Source organism: Macrosteles quadrilineatus, unplaced genomic scaffold, assembly GCF_028750875.1.
Source record: "Macrosteles quadrilineatus isolate MER2022 unplaced genomic scaffold, UCM_ALF_1.0 Scaffold_3__2_contigs__length_128488019, whole genome shotgun sequence".
Classification (NCBI taxonomy): domain Eukaryota; kingdom Metazoa; phylum Arthropoda; class Insecta; order Hemiptera; family Cicadellidae; genus Macrosteles; species Macrosteles quadrilineatus.
The window spans coordinates 71,058,502-71,083,045 of record NW_026542596.1 but is presented as its reverse complement, the minus strand read 5'-3'; the positions used below and the strand labels follow the sequence as shown (position 1 = coordinate 71,083,045).

Genomic DNA, 24,544 nt, shown 5'->3' with positions numbered 1-24,544 from the left:
GATGTTGTAAGTAACTATGTTAAAGCTGAATTTTTCTATGCTGTTAGACCATGTTGAGATGAGCATTTTCCCAAAAGTCCCCACTCCTACCCCTTTGTGCTTTCCTCAACCCCCCTTTTAGATAAATTTACAGTCTCTTAGAAATTAAGCTATAACTTTAAAACGGGTAAGTATAATAACGCAATCTTTTATTAATCATTTTGCGTTACGATAATCTACAAAAAGAATTATTAGATAAATAAATATTTAAAAAGAATTATTATAGATTTCTGAAGAAGAAGAAAATGTGTTCATTGTAATAAAATATCAATACAGTGTTTTTTATTTAAATGCAAAGAACAATGGTCAAAGACCGTCTGTTTTGTGTTGGACACACTGATTTTAAAATATTTTAAAACAGTTAAAAAAAATTCCATGAATCACATACAATTATTCATAAAATAAACTGATTTCCACTACAGAATATACACAAATAGCACTACATACTAATAAAGATCAGATAACAATTGAATGAATAATAAAATTTAAATGTAGCCTACTGAGAATCTGAATTTTTCCTACAAACAGTTAATAATTCATAAAACAAACCTGTTACTTTTATAATTTACTTTGATAGATACTTAACAAACAATATTTTATAAACTTTTTAAATTACATAGATTTTTCCCGTTTTTGTATTGATATCTAAATTCTTAAATTTAATAATTATACTCCATTATCAATTCCCACCCTTTACTCCACGCCTCTTTAAGATAATGTCCAAGTGCCCGCCAATCTTTGCCATTTAAAAATTCAAAAAAACTCATATTCATTTAAATATAACTCGTTAGACCAAAAATGACGTATCTTTTTTTAAATTGGACATTCTGCTATAAAAGGGTACACATTTCATCTCGGTTGAGATTACATATTGAACATACATAAATGTTATTTTCCATATAGAGTTAACTTTTTATTAGACGACCCCCTTTATTTGTAAAAAATGTTTTTAGGGATGGTTTCGAATAAAAAAAAATATATCCACCATTTTCCAATATGGCCAACAACTTTGTTATTTCTTATGGAATACGCTGTAAAAAAAGTACGCTGTTAAAAGCTATTTTTTATTCGTGACATTTTTTCTCTAAACCTACCCCATTTAGGAGTTACAGCGTGTTATATCTAAAAGAAAGGCTTGTGGTGTACATTCGGCATCCTATAGCTTATAAACGAGTAAGTTGAGAGAGAAAGTGCAAAGAATAAATAAGTCACATATAAGTCCTCGTTCAAAAAAAAAATATATAAAATACGTCAAAAAATACTGATTTCGTTGTTTTAAAAATGGCCACCATTTTCAAAAATGGTAGCTTACTTTGATATTGGAACAATTTATTTTATGGTTTTTTTATGTAGATGTGATTTGAAAACTTGTTTATTCTTTGTATTTTCGCTCTTAACTTTACTCGTTTATGAGCTACAGGATGCAGGATGTACTCACAAAGAGAAAAATGTCAAGAATAAAAAGGTTTAAAAATTGTGCGTTTACATTCTAAAACAATCATAAAATACAGGGTATTCCATAGGACTAACAAAGTTGTCAGCCATATGGGAAAATGTCGAATATATTTTTAAAATTCGAAATCACTAAAAAAAAATCTTAAAATAAAGGGTAGTGTCCCATAAGAGGTTAACTCTATATCTCATAATAAAAAATTTATCTATTGGTTCACATTAGGTGAGACACCCTGTATAATAAAATGAGGCTCTGGCGTACAGCAGCAAATGCACGATATTCATTCATATGTATCCACTACAGTCTGTATATGATACAGAATGAGCTACATAACGTTAATATAATCTATATAAAGCGGCAAATTCATATACAAAAACCATAATATACGTAATTTTTTTCATTGTTGCGGTGCACAAAAAAGCCAGAGTCCTGTAAAATCAATATACTGTACTACCTATACCCACTATATGCAAACAAACTGTTAATAACTATGTATCATTTTAAAATGTAAACTATGCACCCCAAATTTTGTATCAAACATTTTGTTGTGCGACCTCGTATAAAAAATCTACAAAGAAAGTTTCATAAATTAATCCGTAAAAATTGTTTTTTTATGTTTATTATATTTTTTAACTATGAATATTTAGGATACCATGGTAAATACATTTTTTGTAGAATATCGTAACGCAAAATGATTAATAAAAGATTGCGTTATTATACTTACCCGTTTTAAAGTTATAGCTTAATTTCTAAGAGACTGTAAATTTATCTAAAAGGGGGGTTGAGGAAAGCACAAAGGGGTAGGAGTGGGGACTTTTGGGAAAATGCTCATCTCAACATGGTCTAACAGCATAGAAAAATTCAGCTTTCCCATAGTTACTTACAACATCAAACCTATATTGACTGTGGGCTACGTACCGTCCATGCGCGCCTCGATACTACTACGAATTTTCCACGTTTACTCTTACTGAAATCAACGTAGCTCTGTTGTTTTTGCACAGATTTCTTTAAACTTGGTTCTGTTGTACTACTTGTTAGTTTTTCTAACCATAAATAGTTTGTAACATGCCCTAAAAAAGCGCAATATTTCCGATATTTCATTTTAAAGTATTTTTAAATTTTATTTTTTGCAATAAATGTTGATTAGCGCCTAAACTATAAGAGATAGAATAAAGGTTAACCTTTAACCTTTTTAAAAGACAATATATTTAGGCGTTGATAGACGCTTAATTCGCCTTTCTATCATTAACCGTTTGTGAGTTAGACGCGGAAACGTAAACCGATGACCCGCGCAACTTCCCCCCCTCCCCCCTGAGTTGTGACCACCCTAGAAATGCGACATCATCGATTTTTTTCATCTACTAGATGTCCCCAACAATAATCAAAAGTCAAATTTTGTCAGACTTTCAGTGCATACTCAACCCGTTTAGCGCCTGGACTATTATGAGTCACAGAACACTTCAAAATGACGTCACTGTGTCAATTAGTTATCCTCCTTGACGTTTGTTTATCTTGTACTGTGTCTGTCTGCAATTGGGGCTTGGCTCGCTGTCGCTGCACACTGCAGTCAAGTTTTCATTTTTTATATTGATGTAAGCGTAAGCCTCCGGATTACATTATTAAATAATACCCCCGCTGCAGCAAACCTGCAGACTAAGTGAATTTCAACTTGTCTGATTACATTATTACTAAAATATTTCCATGAATAAGACATATTTATTCCCAATTTAAATAACATAAGATTTAACGAGTGCTTAGGTTTGCTGCTACGGGGAAGGTAAAAAGTGTTCTTTGACCATACGTCAATAATATAGGATGAAATAAATAAATTTGCCAAATTGTATCAACATATATCCATAAACAAGTAAACTTTTTCATTTTCTCCATAAGAATAACATGGGAATTTAAAATTACACTATTTTTGAATTTTCTCCGTGACCGTTAGCACAGATAATATAACCCGTTAGGCATACAACAGCGCTTCAATGTACTAAATTATTTCTTTTTTTAAGCTCTACAAAACTGCTTAAAAAGAAATTGCAAACTTTTTTGTTTTTAGGGTAAAAAATGGGAAAACCCCATTTTTACCCCATAAAACCTCCCATAAACACCCGTTCCCATGGTCCGATTATGCTGGTTCGCGACCTCGTTCGAATAAACGTAGGTTTACACGTTTGTACCAAATTACATCAAAATCGGATCATTTTTGCTCGAGTTATCGCGCTAACGGACACACACACACACACACATATATATATATATACTGTATATACTGTATATACATATTAAATATTTAAGTAAATAAGTACAACTGAGCACCCTGAATATTATATTTTATAAAAAGAAGTGACAAACATATATATGAATTTGAACGGATGGTGTTTTTGGCCTCTAGGGACCTCAAAATGAAAATTATATTGGTCCCGGGTCCAGGTCTTACCATGAGTACTACGGTAATAGCTTATATTCCCTTTATGGGAAATTCGCTAAAAGGGATTTTTGTAAATACCTGCTTCGTTGTAATTTGTAATCCAAAATATTGCTAGTGTAGCCAACTAGTTTCGGCCTATACCTAATAATAAACTTGGTGGTAAATTTTTTTTGTTTTTTTTCTTTTTTGAGGGAAGTTACATTATAATTAAATCATATAAATGACTATATGACATTGTAACAAATTTAAGTGGATAGTTAACATTCAAAAATTCACTCATTATTCACTGTAAGTACTTTGTAATCAAAACATTCTGATGAATTATTGTTCTGTAATGCTTCTTATATTCATCCTTGATCCTCAATTAGTTATGAATCATTCATAAAGTCAACACTAGACACGAGTTTGAAACATAAAAGGTAGGCACTATAACACTTGTTGCATCTATTAGTTTCCTAAATTTAATAAACGGTATCAGCATTCTGACACATACTTTCTCCCATAAGTTTGTCAACAACCTTTATCGTGTGTAAGTTGTGAGAGTAAATATACGCAAATGGGATTTGTACAATTTTGTTCAGAATTTAAAGGACTATAACATGCTAAATTTTTATCAAAATCGTCCGAGCCATTTTTGGGAAATCCGATTGTTCTGCTATTTTACGGGGGTTTTATGGGAAAATTACATAATTTACAATAATTTTTGAACCATAATTTTTACAGAAATGGGATTTGTACCATTTTGTTCAGAATATAAAGGACTATAACATACTAAATTTTTATCAAAATCGTACGTATTTGACGATACTGTACAGTACAATCCGTAGTAGTTCAAATACATTTGGGAACAGAAATTACTGCCGAAATAAAAAACATTAACATCAACCATCGCTGTTATGAACCTCTGTCAGAAAGAAAGCAAATGTTTGCGGAGGAAAATTAGCGTAACCGGCATCCAAAACTGGAATTACTGCCATAAACAAATACAGGCTTATATGCCTAAATGAATCAATATTTTCTTATGACAGGTAGATGTAAAGTCAAACCATACAAGTGATGGATAAGATTATGTAATGCGTTGTATGATCCACATTAACCACCCTAAACTTGCGACGAAGCACAAAAAAAATTAGCCACGACATAAAAATTTACATTAAGATGAAATGTTAACAGCGTACTGTAAATCAATGAAAAAATGTACATTCAAAATATTTCTAAACAAGAAACTGCACTATAAACAAAACGGGGAAATAGAATACCTTTATAGTGGTTGTTTGGTCATATAAAATATATGAAATTGTTAACTAATTTGTATCGGGATACGCCCTTAGGTTAGAGAAACGTGGTATTTATGAAATGTGACATTACCTTTATATTAGAAGCCATCTTCCCACGTACTGTGAGCTCCGCCTTGTATAACAGGGATGGCGAGTCACCCACACAATCGTATTGACCGAAAGTTTCCTCCCCTCACCACCCCTATACACACACCCTCTCAACTACACCCACACTCATACACACGCATACAACGCACGTATCGTGGATCTCGGATTGAGGATCTGCTTGTAGCTTACTGAACATGGTGTTAATCGTTATGTATGCAAACAAAACTATAAAAAATATCGATACAAAAACAAAACACACATTATTATAAGCTACATGGGTAAATTACCGGAAGGAATGTACTGGAAAATTAGGTACTGTTGAAAGAAATAATATTAGGAAATTGGTTTAATGAGGATTTTATGATAGTTTAATTGCAATTACAAACATTACGCTTACGCTAGTATCTTACTAGGGGTTGGGTTTATCAAAAAATAAAGTGGGTCGTTGTGCGGGTTGACAGACATGCGCGAAACATCTGATCGATACCCGCCATGCCGCCAAGCGATCGTAGCGCTGCTATCGCGACTGCGCCAACTATCTCTACTCGGCTAACTGCTGATGTTCGACACTTGGACGATTTTACATCAAATTTCGTGTGTTTTGTGAGTGTCGAAGGCGACCCGACTTTGTACATAGCTGTAAAATATGTAAGTAACTTTTTGACACGTATGTTTAACGGATATAACCGGGCTAAATCGGAGTAAGAAAGATTGTAAGATAGATTCGAGGGGGTGGTCTGTGCACCTTCTTTTCATTGCAAGGCAGAAGAAAACTGGACAAATTGAACAGATTTAACGTAAAAGATAGGTAGTTATAAAGTAATTACGTTAAAACATTGTTGTTTGAATTCGAGTATGCATCTTTTGTAATAGTGGTGGACGAAAAGTGCGTTTATGTGTTAAAAATATGAAAGAGGTAAATTACAAATCGATTGCATTGACGCGTGGGTGGCACCCGTCCTGTCATCTTAAATGTAATCCACTTTTCGATTACGCAAATATAATCGTAAATTATCGTTGTATCGTTTAGTTATCAAAATCTACGATTTATTTGCATTCTTGGCCTTTCGGACGTTTTAAAGCCTTCAATATGCGTGAAATATCAGTATATAAATCTTACTCCTGGAAAAGCTGCAATGCTAAAAGTTGCATTACGATATCAAGAAGAAGAAGAAGAAGAAGAAGAAGACATTATATATATATATGAAATTGTGTTCTAATTGTTTGTGAAAATGATTTCTTTTGATTGTTATATCAATTTATTGCAGTAAACTAAAAGTTACTTAAAACACAAATAAATAAGTTTTTATGTAAGCTTTTAATAAATTTGGCTATAAATGTGATATCACATTATAGAGCGTAAAACAAATTAAAATATATAAAAAAATTGCTTTATTTTATTTTAAATTTATGAATACTGTACAAGTAGTAAAATTATCATTCATTTTGACACTGGCTCTTTCAATTGAATTCTTTTAACATAAAAAATAATTCTGGATTTCTAGATGTTAGTAGTGGTTAGTATTAGTAATTTTTTAGCTTGAAAATATCATTTGGCACAAGAAAATATGTTAATAAAAGTCTTACTGACAAAAGTTTTGAGTATAAAAAATAATTGGCTACTAAAATATACTAAGAGATATGAGTATATAAGTAATACAAAATACAACCAGTTTTTATAGGAGGAATCACACTTTTTAAGGCTTACAATAACCTACATAATTTACCGGTACAGGTTTAATAATTCATTAAATGTTAAAGAAAGTATGGTTAAATGGGTAGGTGCTGTGTAAAGTGTTGACTTGGTTACCATGATTATAACCTGCAATGTTTTATCAGTATTCCTTATCATAAACCAATAGGCTTAACAAAACAGGAAGAAGCTCCTAATCTATTCTTACCAATCGGTCCAAATAATTATTTTTGTTTTATCCTTGTGACAAAAATATTGCACATTGATGTAGCTGGTAAAACTTATTATGTCACAGTTTAATCATACCCAAAATTTAATTGGTAGGAACTTACCTTTCTATGAAGAAAAGTGATTCTAAAATCTTTTATCATTGACATATGCAATTAAAATATGTAAACAATTTTAATGTAATGTATATATAGGTCAAAGCATTATATCTCTGTTTTAGAAGTCCTTACCTTCTTTTAAAAAATTTGAGTTTTTTTCATCCCATCAACTTATATTTCATTCTCTTTTAAAGTTACATTGATAATAATGAGCGACAAATTAGACACATCGAAATTCATATGGAAATTCAAATACCCTCTCATTATACCCTCCAATGTGTCTATTTAAACCGCCAACAATCTTTATTAAATATGTTTTTTAATCGGCCTATGATTTTTCTAAGATCTATAGTGTTCTTAATTTTTTTCAAAAAAATATGGATATTGAATGAGAGGTTTGTACTCTGATTGAATTGTTTTCTGTACAGATAAAGTGAATAGAATCTGAATGATTTTCATAATTGAGTTTTAAGTTTCTGTCCAACGCATTTACTCTATAAGATGACCCAACTACAAACTGCTCAACACTCTGATGATTCAGCTCAATGAAAGCTCAGCAGAATGTCAAGTATTGGTCCTCTTCATCAGAGCTAATGTTGTATAAAGATCCAGTTTATGGATCTCCAATTTGCTATAAATCTTACCAGTTGGCGTTATCTTATTTTCCATGAAAATGTTGAAACCCCCAACTTTTGCATTGCATTCTAACCATTTTAAGGCATTTAACCATCCCAAAATTTTTAGAAAAGATTATTAAAATAATAAAAAAACGCCCACTTATGATGTGTAATATTTGGGTCAAGCTATTTAAATTGAACATTTTCAGTTACCTATAAATTTTTAAACTAGAATAAAAATTGTAAAACCATTTTTTGTTGTTATTTTTCAGTAAAAACGTTTAGTTAGGGGCAGTTAGTTGCAGACATTTGCTAAAAGGAACTCAAATTTACTGTTTATAAGGAACATATGAGTAACTTCTTTGTTGAGCCTAAGACCAGTGCTCGATTTGTGAAAAATGAGGGGTCAGAACTGTAACCTAATTATGTACCTTAATTATGTCAATATTTTTATCTTTCCGTAATAGAGAGATACCAAGTCCCGGAACTCTGTTCTGCCATGTTCCCCTGCACCGCCTTAAACGATTGCACATATCTTTCATCCAGTGTTTTCTTTAACTGTTTGGCTTCTCTAACATAGATTTTTTATTTTTGGAATGAAAAAGGGTTAATCTGACATTTGACTTAGATGATCGTGTCCTTCAACAACACCGCAACAGATGGTTAAAAGTAATTGTGTGCAGTCTATTAAAATGATCTTACAAATAAGTTAAATTTACCATGATGATGGGGACAAAATATGGCGCAAGAAGCTGGTATAATATTGTTTCTTATTTTTAACTAACACTATGCAGTGACGGATCCAGAGGGGTTTCAGCAAAAGCCCCCCTTCTCGGGCATAAATGTATATATATTTTTTTTACATTGCGTAAAATAATTTGTCACACTAACTTTTGACAAAGAAATGGTATTAAACTGCCATTTTGGAGACTTAGTTTACGCAAATTCTTTGGGGGGGGGGGTACCCCCAAACCCCCTAGACCCGGTTCACCCCCCCTTGTGACAGTTCTAGATCCGCCACAGACACGTGACACTATATACTCTTGGATTAATAACTTGTATGTATGCTTAAATATTCTGGAGGGAGGGACATAAGCTAAGCATCCATATAAGTCCTTCATATTGCTGCCTTTGACTATTGTCGAGGAATAGTGACAATACAATCGATACTTAGTACCTAACTGAAACCATTAGCCAATAGAATAATAATAAAGATTATTTCAGTAGAGGCCTGCATTCTTTGAAAATGTAAAATTTTGTTGGAAGTCATCATGAAAAAAAAAACTTATGTTAAATAATAAACTCTCTATATAGCTATATAGGATAAAAAATGAATACCCAGGCCCACTTTTATAAACTGGCAGACTGGGCATATGTCCAGAGGCGCCAAAGGTTTGGGGGGCGCCCATGGGTGCCCCTCAACCAATAGGCATTGGCCCACACTAGGAAAAAATGGGGGCACTGCTTTTGGGTTTGCCCAGGGCTCCAATGACCCTTAACGCGGCCCTGTGAATACCTCAAACAAAGCTTATATCGGTTGTTCCTGCCGCTCTGATTTTTCGGTACTGACCAACATAAAAACAACTGAATAATCAGAAATCCAGTAAAACTGGCCACAAAATATTTGTTTTTCTATACGTTCCTAGTTTTATCTGCAAAGAGATACCTAACAAGCAGCTTTGAAAATAAAATCATTTCAAGCTGGCTAGAAAAACCGGCCTTGAAGGTGGTCAACCCACAGGAAGTAAGGTTTACATAAGGAAACAAGCTTTTGGGACGACCGTGCGCTTTCAGCTCTAGTATGTTGTCAGTGGTGTAGTCCTAAATTTCCCAGTGCAGGAATGCATACCATTGTTGCGGAAAAATATGGGTCTCTTACCAATTACTATATAGGTTCTTGGGGCAAAGCAGAGTGGGAAAGCTGTGCCCTTGCGCTCCTGCCCCAGTACACATATACTGTATATGCTGTGCCGAAATATCTTGTGACTAGCAAGGAAGAGCCAGAGCACTGTGCGTAGGACACTGGGTCTTCCTTCACCATGAGCGTTGTAGTACATGAGGATGGGTGGCGTTGGTCTTAAACCCTAGACACCAGCGACTATTGCTAGACACTACCTTAGTGTACCATTGTGTGATTTCTCTGTACTTTACTTCTCTGTGGCTAACCTTATACGTACAAAAGTCGGTTAGTTTTAATGGCTTCACATACAACAAAGACAGCTGATGTTGACAAAATTATGTAGGTACTGTCATTGACTACTGTATGCTACTGTATACACGTATAGTCAATGGTACTGTTCACATAAACGGCAAGCCACACTAACCAAACAAGTTCAAAGGGTTAATTCACTAATGTAAATCTGTGTGTTTGTGTTGCGTATTTATACTCTTAAATCTTAATTTCTTGTGTACATTCTTCTTCTTCTTTATGTTTATCTGTGTTGTTTAACTTGATATTTCTTTCTCACAGCCATTCTCTAATGTCTGATGAGCCAGTGGTTGAGTAAGTTCAGGGAAAGAAAAACTCCTGCATATGAAATCTAATCTCTGCTGTAGTTTTGTGCAACAAGCTAGTAGAGGCTAATTGATAAATAGACACAGAAAAAGGACTAAGAATATTGTAAGAGTGTATTTACCACATTTTTTTATTGAATTTTAAACTATCCAGTCCTTTTCAGATTCGGGGAGTGTTGTATAATCTAGTTGTATTTTTTTCAAAAATCCATTTTATTATCATTGGGATCAAACATTAAAAAAAAATTTGTTTAATGCTGGTGTAGTTCAAGTATATGGTACAAATACACCCTTATGTGGGGTAGATGTGATTTGAAACATTGTACATATTTTACATTACATTTAGTTCAATAATTATTGAGAAGAGCAGCCTTAAATTGGAAATAGGCTTAAAAATGAAATGATTGAAACAAATTATCTGTGCGGTGAATTAAAAATATTAGTCTCTGTTTATCCTTTTTCTGTAATTGCATTCCAAGAAAGGTGTTCATTATACTTCACAAACAAGCATTTTTTCTAAGCTCCTTAGTTTGGCAGTATTATTTATCTCTTTAAAGGTACATTTAATAAATGTTTTAAACAACTTCAAGCTATCTTTGATGCACATCAGAACAGCTTTAGTAAGTATGAAAGCTCGCATGTGAGCTATGAAAGCATTTTAAACACAGTAAAATTTTTCAATAATCAACTCTTTAGATTAGTTTATAAGTAAGTGCTTTATTTTTATGGAGAAAAATCAGTAACTTTTATAAATATGCTGCTTTTTAAACTGCATTCAATAACTTCTTGATCAGCATTGTAAGTATTATTAAATTTACGGAAAGTAAATAAAAGAAAATTCTTATAACACTTAAAACATATATTTAAGCTTATATTATTACTTACAAGACGGTAAATATACAAAAAAGATGGTAAGTGGTGATCGATTTTGATTGGACACTCCAATCATCATCAGACCCAAGGCGAAATACATTCATAAGTGTTATAAGAAGTTTCCTTTATTTACTTTCCGTAGCTGCATTCAGTACAATAACTGCATAATAAAATAACTACTACATGTAATGGATTTCTCATTGATTTTCACTTTGAGCCCAATTAGTGTCATGTACACAAATTATATTGGAACAAGAGTTTTCTAATCTTCATAAACACCTAGAATACGCACCACTGCAACCATATGTTGTAAAGAAAGGTGAAAATAAACCTCCCAACTTGCATTTGTTTTTCCTCGTCAATCATATCTACTTGTCCCTACACATCAAAGTAATGCAATGGATTTTTATTTAATTAATACTAAATACGCAGCTTTATTTGGAGCCAAATTCAACAGCTACAAAAAGCCTACCTGAAAAGAGGTAGGTGCACTAAGTGCAAACAAGCAAAAGTATGACAACTGACAAATACTTAGTTAAAAACTAGTTAGTTAAAATAGTTAGTTAAAAACTTAGAGCAATATGTTCCTCAGAAGCCAAAAAGACAAACTTTTCAATGACAACTCCGTTTATGAATTTTGTAACTACACAGTAAGTTATAGGGATTGGAACTCTATATCTCAAGAGATTTGCTTGCTGGAGGTTGTATGACTTACTACAGTATTTTAATCAACCTATTTTTGTATATTGTTTGTTAATGAAGGATTAGTTTGATCATGAGGTTCCATTAGTCGGACTTATAGTGCTAGAAGGGCTAAATGCAATTAAAATTACTATGTATTGTAACACCAGTAGTTTTCATCTATTTTACTTATCTGCTACCTAATGTAGTTTGACACAACAGCAACTGATGTATACAATCCTAGTTCAGAAAAATGTTTAGTTATAGTTTTAATGCAATTGTTTTCAAAGTATTATAATTATTGTAAAAACGCTGTTTTGGATAAACCTTTTACGTATTTTTCTTTTGAGCTGTTTTGACAGATACAGAAAACTGGATAGAAAAAAATATTATGGATTTGTTTTGTGTTTTGAACAATACCGTATGTATTTAAAATCTTTTAATCTTTGACTAATCTTAGTAAAGTCCCGCAATTTTACTAGTGTACATAATAATAGACTTGATACTACAGTAATGGTATTGTTCCTACCATAGAATATTACTATTGCTGTTTCCACAAAATAAACTTAAAAGACAATCAATTCTACTTTGCTCTTCTATGATTATAAATTACACCTTTTATTTTATAACCTTTTAGCCTTTAAAATCATTTTCAGCTATTTCAATTCCTGATATTGTTGGGAAAGGACTAAAGGACCCCCAGACCACCAGTAGGGGGGTGTCACACCTATTAGTAATATTCACGCTAACCCTGGGCCTGTTTGTACTTTCAAATCTAACAGCCAAACATTTTCAATATGCTTGATTTCTGTAGAGCTCAAAGCTTTAACACTTTTTAGAAAGCTGCACTACAGTATTTACAACATCTACAATCATCTCTGACCGTGACCGAGTACTGTAAGCGTATGATGTGTAGGTCTGCCCCTGATGCTGCCGGAGGTCTGGCGCCCGGCCAAGCCGGAGAGGATGGGATTGTCGGCGGCCCGCGTACGCCACAACAGATTGCGGCACAGAAGAGATTACAGCAGACACAGGCACAGGTTGACGAGGTAAAGTTGAAATTATGTATTTACTTTATTTTACCATATTATATAAAAATATATATGATGTGAAGTTGGTGTAGATTAGTGTGAAGAACTTTGAGTTGAATTCACTTTCTGTTCAAGACATGGGGACCAGGGAGGGCCATTCCCTCCCTCCTTAGTGGTGGTTGTATACCTCGATCAGTAGGAACACTTGTAAGGTTTTGACTTTAAGGATAACATGGGTTGGACTTGAAGTTTGTGGCTATTTCGATAAAATCACGGTAAAATAAGATAATCTTTTCACTATTCCTCCTCTCAACTGACAGTTAATTTTTATATAATGAAGAAAATATCTGAGTTTTCAAACAAAATTGTTTTCAGGTCGTAGATATTATGAAAACAAATGTTGAAAAAGTATTGGAGAGAGATCAGAAACTGTCTGAACTGGATGATCGAGCTGGTAAGTTAAGGAAAAAACTTAGCATAGACTTTATATTTAATTTATTTCAATTGTTAGAAAATAGCGTTAAAAATGTATAATTAATTAAGACTATGTGTACCCTTTTCAGTCCAAGCAATTAGTTTTCTAATACAATTTACTTTGCATACATTTAGAACTGGATGAATCTATTATCAGGTCTAGAAACATGAAACACCCTCTTTGCAGATTTGTAAGTTTTGGACATCTACACATACATAAAAAACATTTGAACACAAAATTAAGCATTTCAAAACTTGTAAAAACTTGGGTTATCCAGCCGGTTGGCGATAACTTTGTTGTGTTTAAATCTGTACAGGCCTGTTCCCTATTGAGCTCTTGTGTCTATATAAACAGTCCATTGTTGCCATACTCTGGTTAAGTTTTTGATTAGACCAGGATTAAATTAATTTACCACATTCGTATTAAGCTCATTGGTTCTCATCCTGGAGTTTTTGTAAAAGTAACTCAGTAATGTGTCCAAAATAAGTAGATTAAAATTTAACAAGGCACATGTTCCTCATGGGTTTCTACCTACTTTTTACAACCTCGTCTTATGTGTATTTGTGTTTCTTATTAGTGATTGTGCAAGTGATAACAGCACAACTAGAGTGCAAAATTGTTATCTCAACTTAACACACTTCCATACATAAAATGTTAGGGAGCGACCTGGTCTTGTGAGAGAATGGGACTTTGGTTCTCGAGGTCCCGGGCTCAAATCCTGCCTATCGCCAATGGTTTTTATGAATTGATAAATGCTACAACCTCTTGGTCTAGACTGAAATAACATAATAAACAATCCCAAGCTTAAAAAACCATAAAATGCCATAAAAACAATTATATTTTTCTTTCTTCTCATAAATTATTTTAATTTCTTTGTTGTTGTCTGTTTTTTGTCTGTTCTGATGATTATTGTTAACATAGGTTAAACCAAGTACAAGCCTAGTTACAATATCTAGTTGGAACTAAGTATTACATAAAAAAATTATAATGAACAAGCAAAATGAAAAAAATCAGGCTAGTACTTTGGTGACTTGAGTAGTTGTATTTCTTACGCCCAATATAAAATACATAATATGAACTTTCTATGATAACATAATATGTTTACTATTTAAATTCAACTATATTTAGAGAAAATTTATAACAAAATATTTTATTATATTAAAAAAAATATATTATTTCAGATGCACTGCAGCAGGGAGCTTCACAGTTTGAACAACAGGCTGGAAAACTAAAGAGAAAATTTTGGCTGCAAAATTTAAAGGTAAGAAAATAGTTGATATTTTGCTTTGATTTGATTTCAATACCATGGTTGAGGTTTGAGAAGTACTGCAAAATGTTTATGAATGTTCTTACAAAATATTCCTCTTTGTTTAAAGCTGTGGTATGGTAGAGTGCATAATCATTTTATGGAAATGTTGTTTATCAAATTTAATATTTTAGCAGTGTTGTTTTATTCGGGGTCAAAACATAGGCTACATCAGTCATGATAGGCCGATACAGTTATAGGCCTATAAAACAGTTAGGTAAACCTGTTGATAAAACTTCTCAACATTTTTAGAAATACAGTCAAGTATTATAATACTTTTACTAAAAACCATTGCGTGACAGATATTTGAAGGCGCATCATATTGAGCATTGAATGAGAATTGTACTCCTTGGAATAATAAAGTAAACTATACAGTAGTTTTCAAAGTTTCAGATGCAGCAAACACCATCAACTTCAGTTTCAGTACAATTTAGCAGTCTAGTCATACAGTAGCCAGCAAAGAAAAATATTAGTAATAACCGTAATAAATTAAACTGTCAACTCTTTTTTATTAAGTTTATTTTTTACAAACTTTCTCTCATTGGTAACATTGTGTTTGTTTCAGATGATGATTATCATGGGGGTCATTGGTTTAGTAATACTAGCCATAATCGTAGGTAAGTTCAACTAATCGACCCCAACTATATAGATCTGAGCATGACTGCACGGCGCAGGAAATCATTTCAAGACGGAATTGCTAACAACGTTGGTCTTAAAAATTCACCCATATTACCCAAAATTGCAGAACTTTATTCCACCTTGGTTTATGTAGGTCATACAACGACACATAGTTTCGTTCACGAACCTCCCGTTATTTACGAACTTTTAGAGTGATCTAAAGCCCAGGTTACTTCAACTGTTATTTATTGAATACCGTTTCATATGTAAATATAAAATTGTTTGTTCGATATATCACAGTAATTATGTAAATTGTACTACACATTGTATTCTTTTGACTTCAAACTGTAGAAATTATACTGTAAATACGTGTTAAGTTTCTTTTGAAAGTGTTTACACTTGTCTTATATAGTGAAGGATAGCTTATTAAATAACTATATTAACTATTACAGTAGACTTCTGAGTGTGTCGTTGCTGTCGCTAATGCATAGATCTTTCCTCTACAAAACCAAACACTTAACTGAGCATAATAAATATCATAAGAATAACAGATATAAGGAGTTCTCACTATTTTCATTCATATTCTGGTTTTTGAATCGCCCGTATATAGTTTTAATAATCCTAGTGTTCCTATGTACTTAGTTCATTTTTCATTCCATTATAATTCACTTTATCTCACTTTGTAGTATTTTACTATTTATACTTTGTGCTTATTGCACAGTGTATTGTATTGTTGCATGTGTATTATTGGAAATATTTATAGTTCAAGATCGTATCTTGCGCTTCTATTGATCATTTTATGTACCAGTGACAGGCCTGGATTTACCACTCACTAGGCAATCTTTGCCCCCGCCTTATAATAATCGGAAATCCCAAAATGACCAAACTAACAATAACCTAGTAATGAAAGCATAAGTTTGCTTATAAAAGTAACCATCAAACCCATGTTAATTAACTACATCTACCCTCATAAAGACAGCCCTGTCCTGAGAAGGACTAGTGCTGCCGCACTTGTAAAGGTCTCACACGACCTAAAGCGATATTCATACAAAACTATTAAATTTCTACTAAATGAATAGTCCTACTACAATTTTGCGAAAGTTTTGCTACTATAAATCTTTCTCTTAAAAACTACTTCCTGCGTGATAAATCCAGTCCTGCAGTGATACTGTTTTGCTTTTGAAATATACCAAACTTATTTATTAGGATTGGAGTTACCACTGCTTTTGTAGTAATAGTATTCTTTAAGCTTATTGTTTTCTTTTACTAACATGTACTTAGGAAACCCACCAGTGTGTGAAATAGTTAGGAATAAAGAGTAGGTCCTTCATTATGCGACCTTAAATTTAAACATTCCGATACTTGAAATAAGCTTTGCAAAGAGTAACATGTACGAGAAATCTAACTACAATCTTTACCCAGATCAAACTTGTTATATTTATTGTCCATCAGTTTGTGTTTTGATGAGAAGAGAATATTTTCCTCGTTGCTGATAACACCAAAGGTATATGGACGACAGTCAGACAGTAAAAGACAATATAAGGCTAATGGCTGGATTTGGAAATGTATAATATCTTAAATAAATGTACCTTACCTCCAGTGTAAATATAAGTACGATACGACAGACAGGTCGCTGGTTGCGTAGATCTAGAAGGCTTCTTCAGCTAATTCTCCTGTTATAATCCTAGATTGTTTATGTGACGCGGCATTAGACATAGTTATCATTATTGTCATTTAAGTTTTGTTATTGATGAAATATATTTATTTTAAATATGATTAAATGTACGTTTAAATTTAATATTACTATATCCAGTACTATATTCGTAGCTGGAAATTATATGTAAAGACAGAGAGAATATATTGAGTGATTGTAAAATTAATGTAGGCCTACAAATATGTCCCATGACATTGTGTTAAAATGTGTGAGTCTTAGAGGTGTTTTAATGAAATAAAACACGTTTTGCGAAAAATTACCATTTTTATACATTTTGTCAATCTTAGAGAGTTGTACATATTAACACTTACATATCTTGAATCTTGATTGAAAACTCCTGATTTGGAAGTTTGGCCAGAAATAAATTAGGTACTACAATTTACTATGAATTTCATAAATCAGCTTATGTAAGATCATAGCTTTTAAAATAAAAAACAATAACTTTCCAACTAAAAGCGCAGTTAATTATTCATGTCAAAAGTCGGGAAATTGAATAAGTAACATCATCTCTTTTTAAATAGGATATTAGTTAGACATAAAGAATTTGTCTAATTGATCTTTAGTTTTACTTTAAGTCCAAAGTTATTTATTATATAGTTATAAGCTGCTTATAGCTAACGCTAAGTCGGCTATTTGTTGAGTAATTTTGTTGTACATGTAATTAAATAGTTTTTATGATTTATTGGAAGTTGATCATTCCATAAGTAAATACAGAATAGCTAAACACTTCAGCAACATATTGGGTTTTACTTACTACTTTTGCCACTTGTCATCACATTGAGAATGGTATGCTTTTCATCTCGCTAACATCAACTTGCAATTTACGCTTTGGCTGAGGATACATAATAGCATGGGGCAGTTTTTTGAGTCTCAATTCTTAATACAAACACTTACATAACAATGGGAATTGTTTGGTTTGTATAGGTAAGTCACATACATTTCTATACCATCATACAAAGAGGAATCTAAAGAGTCAACAACACACTCCTTGTAGATAACCTACACTGTAGGTCTACAGAAGAATTCCATATGGTTGATTATTTTGTTGTTTGACAATCTAAAATCTCTAAAACCCAACTGTGACATCATCAGAGTTCCTTGAAGGAAGAGTATCTATGCTTACACTTACACAAAATTGTGAAAGTATAAATTCAAATTCCAAAGTAATAACTTAACAAATTACCCACTGAAATACCATACTGTTTGGGATTAAAAGAAGCATTTTTTTAAACAACTAACTGTTTTGAGATCTAAAGTGTTTTGATGAATTTAAAAACATCCACCCTAGGTACGGTAACTAATGAATTAAAAAAAAACAACCAGAGCACCATGGACCCAGGCTATGGAATTCTCCTGTTAAGTTAATTAAAATTTGAGCAGTCTGACCAGACTTATTCAGCATGATCAGTCATAATATAAGCTATAGCTGTGTCAGAATAACTAAATTTTATATACATCTCATAAAAGATCTACCATAAACGAGTGAAAATTTGTAATACAAAATTTTAAACAGGGCAGAATATTGGAGTAAAAATTAAAATAATTGTTTATAGTTTTGGGAGAAAGACAAGAGACGACTTGGCTTACGAATACATTAATGAAGAAGGAATGGATAAAAAACTAGTTTATCCAAGGCAATAATTTCAGGCAGTTAACTTAATCAAATTTTGCATCACATTTAATTTAATATTTCGCCCTGACAAAGGGGGTTTCATCAGAATTAATATGGTAGAAAGTCAGTTGCAAAACCGTGCCTCCTTACAAGACACATGTTTCCTTCTGATGATTAATTGATGAATTAATTGTGATGTGAACTTTTTCTACATTGGAATTCCTTGGGTGAGGTAGTTGTATCCACTCAATATTCCTAAATGTATTCCTAAAAGTTTTAACTCAACCACATAAGAGAATTAACTCTTGTTTCCTCAAGCAAGAGTGAAAATGTCCACTCATTCATTCAAGACTTACTTTCAGAATCTCGACTTTTGATTATATCTTAGAATAGAATCAAATAGTTTGTACTCAGGTAAATGAAGGCCCAGGAATATTTTTATTACTGGCATGCATCATAATTAAAGCATGCACAAATAACATTTACCATACTCTTATTACATACACTTCTCATTGATATTTGCACATTTATAATCACGGATATCAGATAAATCAACATTCAGACAATTTTGACAACTATTCAAACGCTGGTTTTTTTAGTACCACTGAAAGATAACCAAAATTACTTTACAATATAAAAAAATAAATTTAGGTAGTATATTTTATGGAAAATATTTAGTGAGTCATTTGGAAAAGAATTCACAAATTTTGAATTTAGGTTTTTGAAACATACAACATAAGCTACAAACAGAGGTTTGTTGGACTGTTGTCTAGTGTAATAAAAAAGTCTAAATGAGTAAAGTTAGTAAATAAGGGAAAAAATTAGTAGTCGAATTTTTATAGTAAGTGATTTAAATACTAAATTTAATACTACTTTTAACACTACGGTACTCATTAAAAAGTGATTTTTAATAGAACAATGCAAATAATCAAACAAACAGCATAGTATGAATAAAAGTATTAACTGAAACTTATTAGGTAGGTAACTTTTTTGTTTTTAAAGACAAGTCATGTAAATGCCCAAGCCTTACTTTCAACAAACAAACTTAAAACAAATTCTATAAAAAACTCAGATTGATTATAAATGTGGGAAAGACCATAATCATGGAGAATTTTGCATGGTATTTCTTGATATTTCACATTTATATTGTTTGAGAATCAAAGCAGCAGCTCAGAATTGGAAAGGTTTGCAGAAGCTTTCTAAGGTAAGCCAGCATTTTTTTTTTGTTTTAGAATAATTATTGTTTAGAGCATGTTTAAGCTTACATACATTTGACACGGCATGTTTACACTATAGTCTTAATTCAATCCACACAGTTGGTGAATTTCGACAATCAATTTAGATTTACTTTTATAATGTAGAATTGGTGATTGAATAAAGTATATTCTAACAACATGCCAAGGTCCTGAGAGATGTCCTTTTCCTTGCGCCAAACCTAAAACCTCTTGCATCCCCCAGGCTACTGTAGCCATAGTCAAAGCAGTCCTGTTCAAAATTAATGAATAAAATACTTAACTGAGGCTTTTAAAAAATAGAGAGGATTTAACATACATTTCTAATGCACAAAATTAAAATAATAGCCTAATTGATGCTAGCAATTTCAAGTGTAAGTAAAATATACTCATTGAAAAATTAATATTCTAACCAACATAATCAATAAATGTAAGAACTAAATGCCTAGCACACCAAAACCACAAGTTTTCGGAAAAATATAATAGCGAAAATTTGAATAAAAACTCAACTATATTTAGAAAACTCTTTTGAGATTAAATCCAATGCATTTATTAGCCATAAAACCATAAAAAATGTACAGTATGCGTTAATACTTAAATGACAATATCTAATATACGTCTACGTCCGAAAACGATACAAATTGAGACTGTTTGGATTGTAATTACACTAGATCGCTACTTTGCTACAAGTATCTAACAGACACAGTAGGTAGTTTAGTTAGTGCAACTTGCAACAAGAAAATCATCACAACACCCCAACATAACTCTGTTAAGTGCTTTATATGTTAGTTGGTCAAACAGTTGCTCCTTGCCAGCTAGGACTATATTGATAGGTAGACATCCCATATCCATATTACAGTTGTCACCTGCTTTTAAATCAAAATGGAAGTTGCAACAATAGATTGTGCTGATGTTATTAATTAATAAAAGAAATTTAATATAAATCAATCAGTAAACAGACAGAACTCCAGCTCCATCTTTCTAACTCTCTAAGGGTCCTCCACTTCTTTCCTGTTCTCCTTAGACACATGCTGCTGGCCCTTAATGTTGCACAGATGGTTTTTAGAGTTTTTACCCTTATCCACTTCATAACCACACTGTAAGGTTTCTTCCATTTTTCTATTAGTCGGTCTACCAATGTCGGTTGCCAATGCTCTGGCAATGTCTGAAACTCTTCGCCTAGCATTCCGTCTACAGAAGTGACTAATGTGGGGTGAAAGAAGCGTTTCTCGTTTCTGTTGGTGTCACTCTTCTCTCTTTCAGCATTCTCCAATACTTTTTTGTATGGGAGGTTCGAGTACGATGGAGCATCAGTGTCAACGACGATTTGTTATTTCTTATTTCTGACGAATGTTCCAACTTTTTTACCAAAGCCAACTGATAGGACTTATTATGATGTGTAAGCTTTAACATCTTTCATTTCACATAAAATATCTTGATTACTAAAGATTAGGTATAAACAATCATTTTAGCACGCTTTGTGACTTCAACTATATTTTTTTAAGTAACAAACTGGTGACAGGTGGTCAATATAGATGTGATGTCTACTTCAGTAACTGAAAGTCAGTAATGTAAACACAGGAGTGAGTGTTTGACAGTTCTTCCGTCTTTTACACTAGTAAATCTATTGTTGATGTTTCCAGCCAAATTCATGCCGGAGGAGAAGCAGCAACCGCAGATGATGATGTATCCCCCGAACATGCAGATGCCTCCGCAGATGCCTCCCCCACAGCCAGCCCCCGCAGCATCCAACGCAGCTCCTTCGGCTTCTTCTCACCACTAAACACCTGCACAAACACTACGTTACTTCACATTTTTGTTTATTTTTTCTGATGAATGTACATTCTCGATTCAAGCTGTTTCATTTAGCTTAACCAAAGAGGCATTGAGGTACTAACTAGTTCGATGTAAATTCCACAAAGTAATTAGACAAGTTTAGTGTTTAAGGGTATAACAAATTACGCTACATTTTTGTCTTATTTCACCCATGTGTTATAGGAAGAACCGAAATTCCATTTTAACTGTTATTATAATGTAAATAAACCGAGAACTACTTTATCGAGTTTGTAGCAACACAAATGGAGTATGAATTTGCCTGAAGCACTATGGTAAGGTTAGTTTACCATCCCGTACTTAAAATGTAGTATTTTATTATTATTACATTTTGTGACTTATGGCGCTTCTATTGTATATTTTACAAATGTATAATGCCTCAACAATTAATTGCTGTTTAGTGTAATTATTCCATTGTAATATAGTTATAATGTAGAGGATGTCTATTGTCATGATGTCTATTGTTTCTAAATGAAAATTAATCTTAAAGTAATATTTAATGCAAAACAAAGTAAACTTTAAGTGCTAAGAAGATTATAAATGTGCTTTTTCCGTGTAATATAGTTTTTACATATTATAAATCAATTAATATGGTGATTATTTTTAATTTTTTATTCATAGTGGTGTAAACAAATATCAGAACAAATATACTATGTATGTTGATAATTTTAGAAGAGTGTATAGATACTTATTTGTTATTTATCATTGGATCATGATAACAAAATTGTATTTATTTTTTGTTGGTAATAAATAAAAATGTTCATTAGAAATCCTTTCTTCTATGTTACCTATTTTTACAAATAATAGTCAACAAATTAGTGGTTTATCATCAGTAAAGTAATTAATCTGTATATCAAAAGAAAAATATAGGTTAGCTTTATTTATACAGGTATAAATTACTAAAATTGTGTTATCTAAAGTTTAAAATTTTTGCAGAAAAAAATTTAAATAAGTGAACTGTTTCCCTTCTAAAGCCCAAAAGCCCTTCTAAAGTCTAAAGTTAAAATGTCTTAAAATCAAATGATATCACCAACTAAGGGTGTATTATGTACTAAATATGAGTGAAGTATAAGCAAATTGAGTAAGATTTCCTGTAGCTTTTGTTAAATACTAAAAACTACAGGACAAACCACTACATGACATAAACAATCACTACAGAGCATGATCAACCACTACAGGGCAGGAGGCACACACAGGGCATGACCAACCACTACAGGGCAGGAGGCACACACAGGGCATGATCAACCACTACAGGGCAGGAGGCACACACGGGGTATGACCAACCACTACAGGGCAGGAGGCACACACGGGGTATGACCAACCACTACAGGGTAGGAGGCACACACAGGGCATGACCAACCACTACAGGGCAGGAGGCACACACAGGGCATGACCAACCACTACAGGGCAGGAGGCACACACAGGGCATGACCAACCACTACATGACATAAACAATCACTACATAGCATGATCAACCACTACAGGGCAGGAGGCACACACAGGGCATGACCAACCACTACAGGGCAGGAGGCACACACAGGACATGATCAACTCGAGACTTTAAAGGTGGTCTGGGATTTATATTTGAAAAAATGTAGAAAAAAGTTGGGGGGGGGGACAATTAAAACTCACCCTGTATAATAGTGTGCAGGTTTGACAACATCTTGAATAAATTTGCATAATTTTATCGATTTTGGTTGTTAAAAAAATAGTTTCATCAGTATTTAAATTAAATGATAACGAAAACCATGTTAAGGGGACTGCAAAATATCAGATGAGTAGATGAAGATTAGATAGGAGAATATTTAATTGAATAAGTAGTAAACATGTTGCCAATTATGGTGGTTTTGTAATTAATTGTACATTAATCATTCTATATCGTAATGACTTTAATATCAAGCATTGGAGATTAACATGACCTTGCAGAGGTCATTATTTTTTAGCAATAGCTTTTAGTGTTGCTGTAATAATAGCAGTTTACATCATGAAATTGATTTTACAGCCCTCAAACCTATATTTTATTGTGTTTATTTTGTAAGATTTGAAAATATTTTCTGTCTAGGTTTTTGAAATACACAATCATCTTGATTTTAAAGTGCATGTGATTTTACAGTCAAGGCAATAAATAACTTCAATGATCAATAAGAATAGATATATAAGTCTATTGCTGTTGTCTTTACAGTAAGACCTAGGTCTTGGACCATGTTATTTGGTTTTAAGGTATCAAGAAGCCAAAGAACTTTGTTCATTCATATTTGCAATACACATGTCTGTTGGCACGTTGGTTGGCACTGCTCTCATATAAAATACTGTGGCTTATGATGCAATTTTGTTAGTCAAAATCAGGTTCAAGCAGAATCTATTTTAATGAGTTGGCAAATTAGCTTGTTCAGACAATGAAAGAGAGGTGTTGCTTTGTGAGAATCTTGAAATTCGAAGTGTGTAAATAATAGTTGGTAGGTATTAAATTTGAATACAATCCTGTAATTTTACAGCAACTTGGGTGGTAAAACTATGACACCTTTTGCTTTTATTTTACTAATTGTTTAAACAATTTATTGTGTGTGATAGCTTGGCAATCACTTTGAATCACAGCCGCAAAGTCAAGCCTTGTGGCCAATCGATTGGAAACTAAACGTTGGAAACTAAACTTTGCTTATCACTGTTGCCGCCGTCTGAAATACAGATAAGCTGATTCCCATGACTAATCT

The 24,544-nt window shown here is 32.7% G+C and overlaps 1 protein-coding gene across 2 annotated transcripts; it reads left to right on the top strand.

Moving 5' to 3' along the window:
- Window positions 1–5,810: 5,810 nt before the first annotated feature.
- On the top strand, window positions 5,811–22,569 carry LOC128988468 (neuronal synaptobrevin-like). 2 transcript variants are annotated; one of them, XM_054409774.1, is made up of 7 exons: window positions 5,821–5,956; window positions 10,415–10,447; window positions 12,929–13,061; window positions 13,419–13,497; window positions 14,700–14,779; window positions 15,390–15,441; window positions 21,644–22,569. In XM_054409774.1, exons 2-7 carry the CDS (start codon window positions 10,425–10,427, stop codon window positions 21,781–21,783), a joined length of 507 nt encoding a protein of 168 aa, XP_054265749.1. In that variant the 5' UTR covers window positions 5,821–5,956; window positions 10,415–10,424; the 3' UTR covers window positions 21,784–22,569. The 2 variants fall into 2 exon arrangements, with proteins under 2 accessions (XP_054265750.1, XP_054265749.1); XM_054409775.1 differs by lacking the exon at window positions 10,415–10,447 and having other exon boundaries at window positions 5,811–5,956; window positions 21,644–22,566.
- Window positions 22,570–24,544: the final 1,975 nt, after the last annotated feature.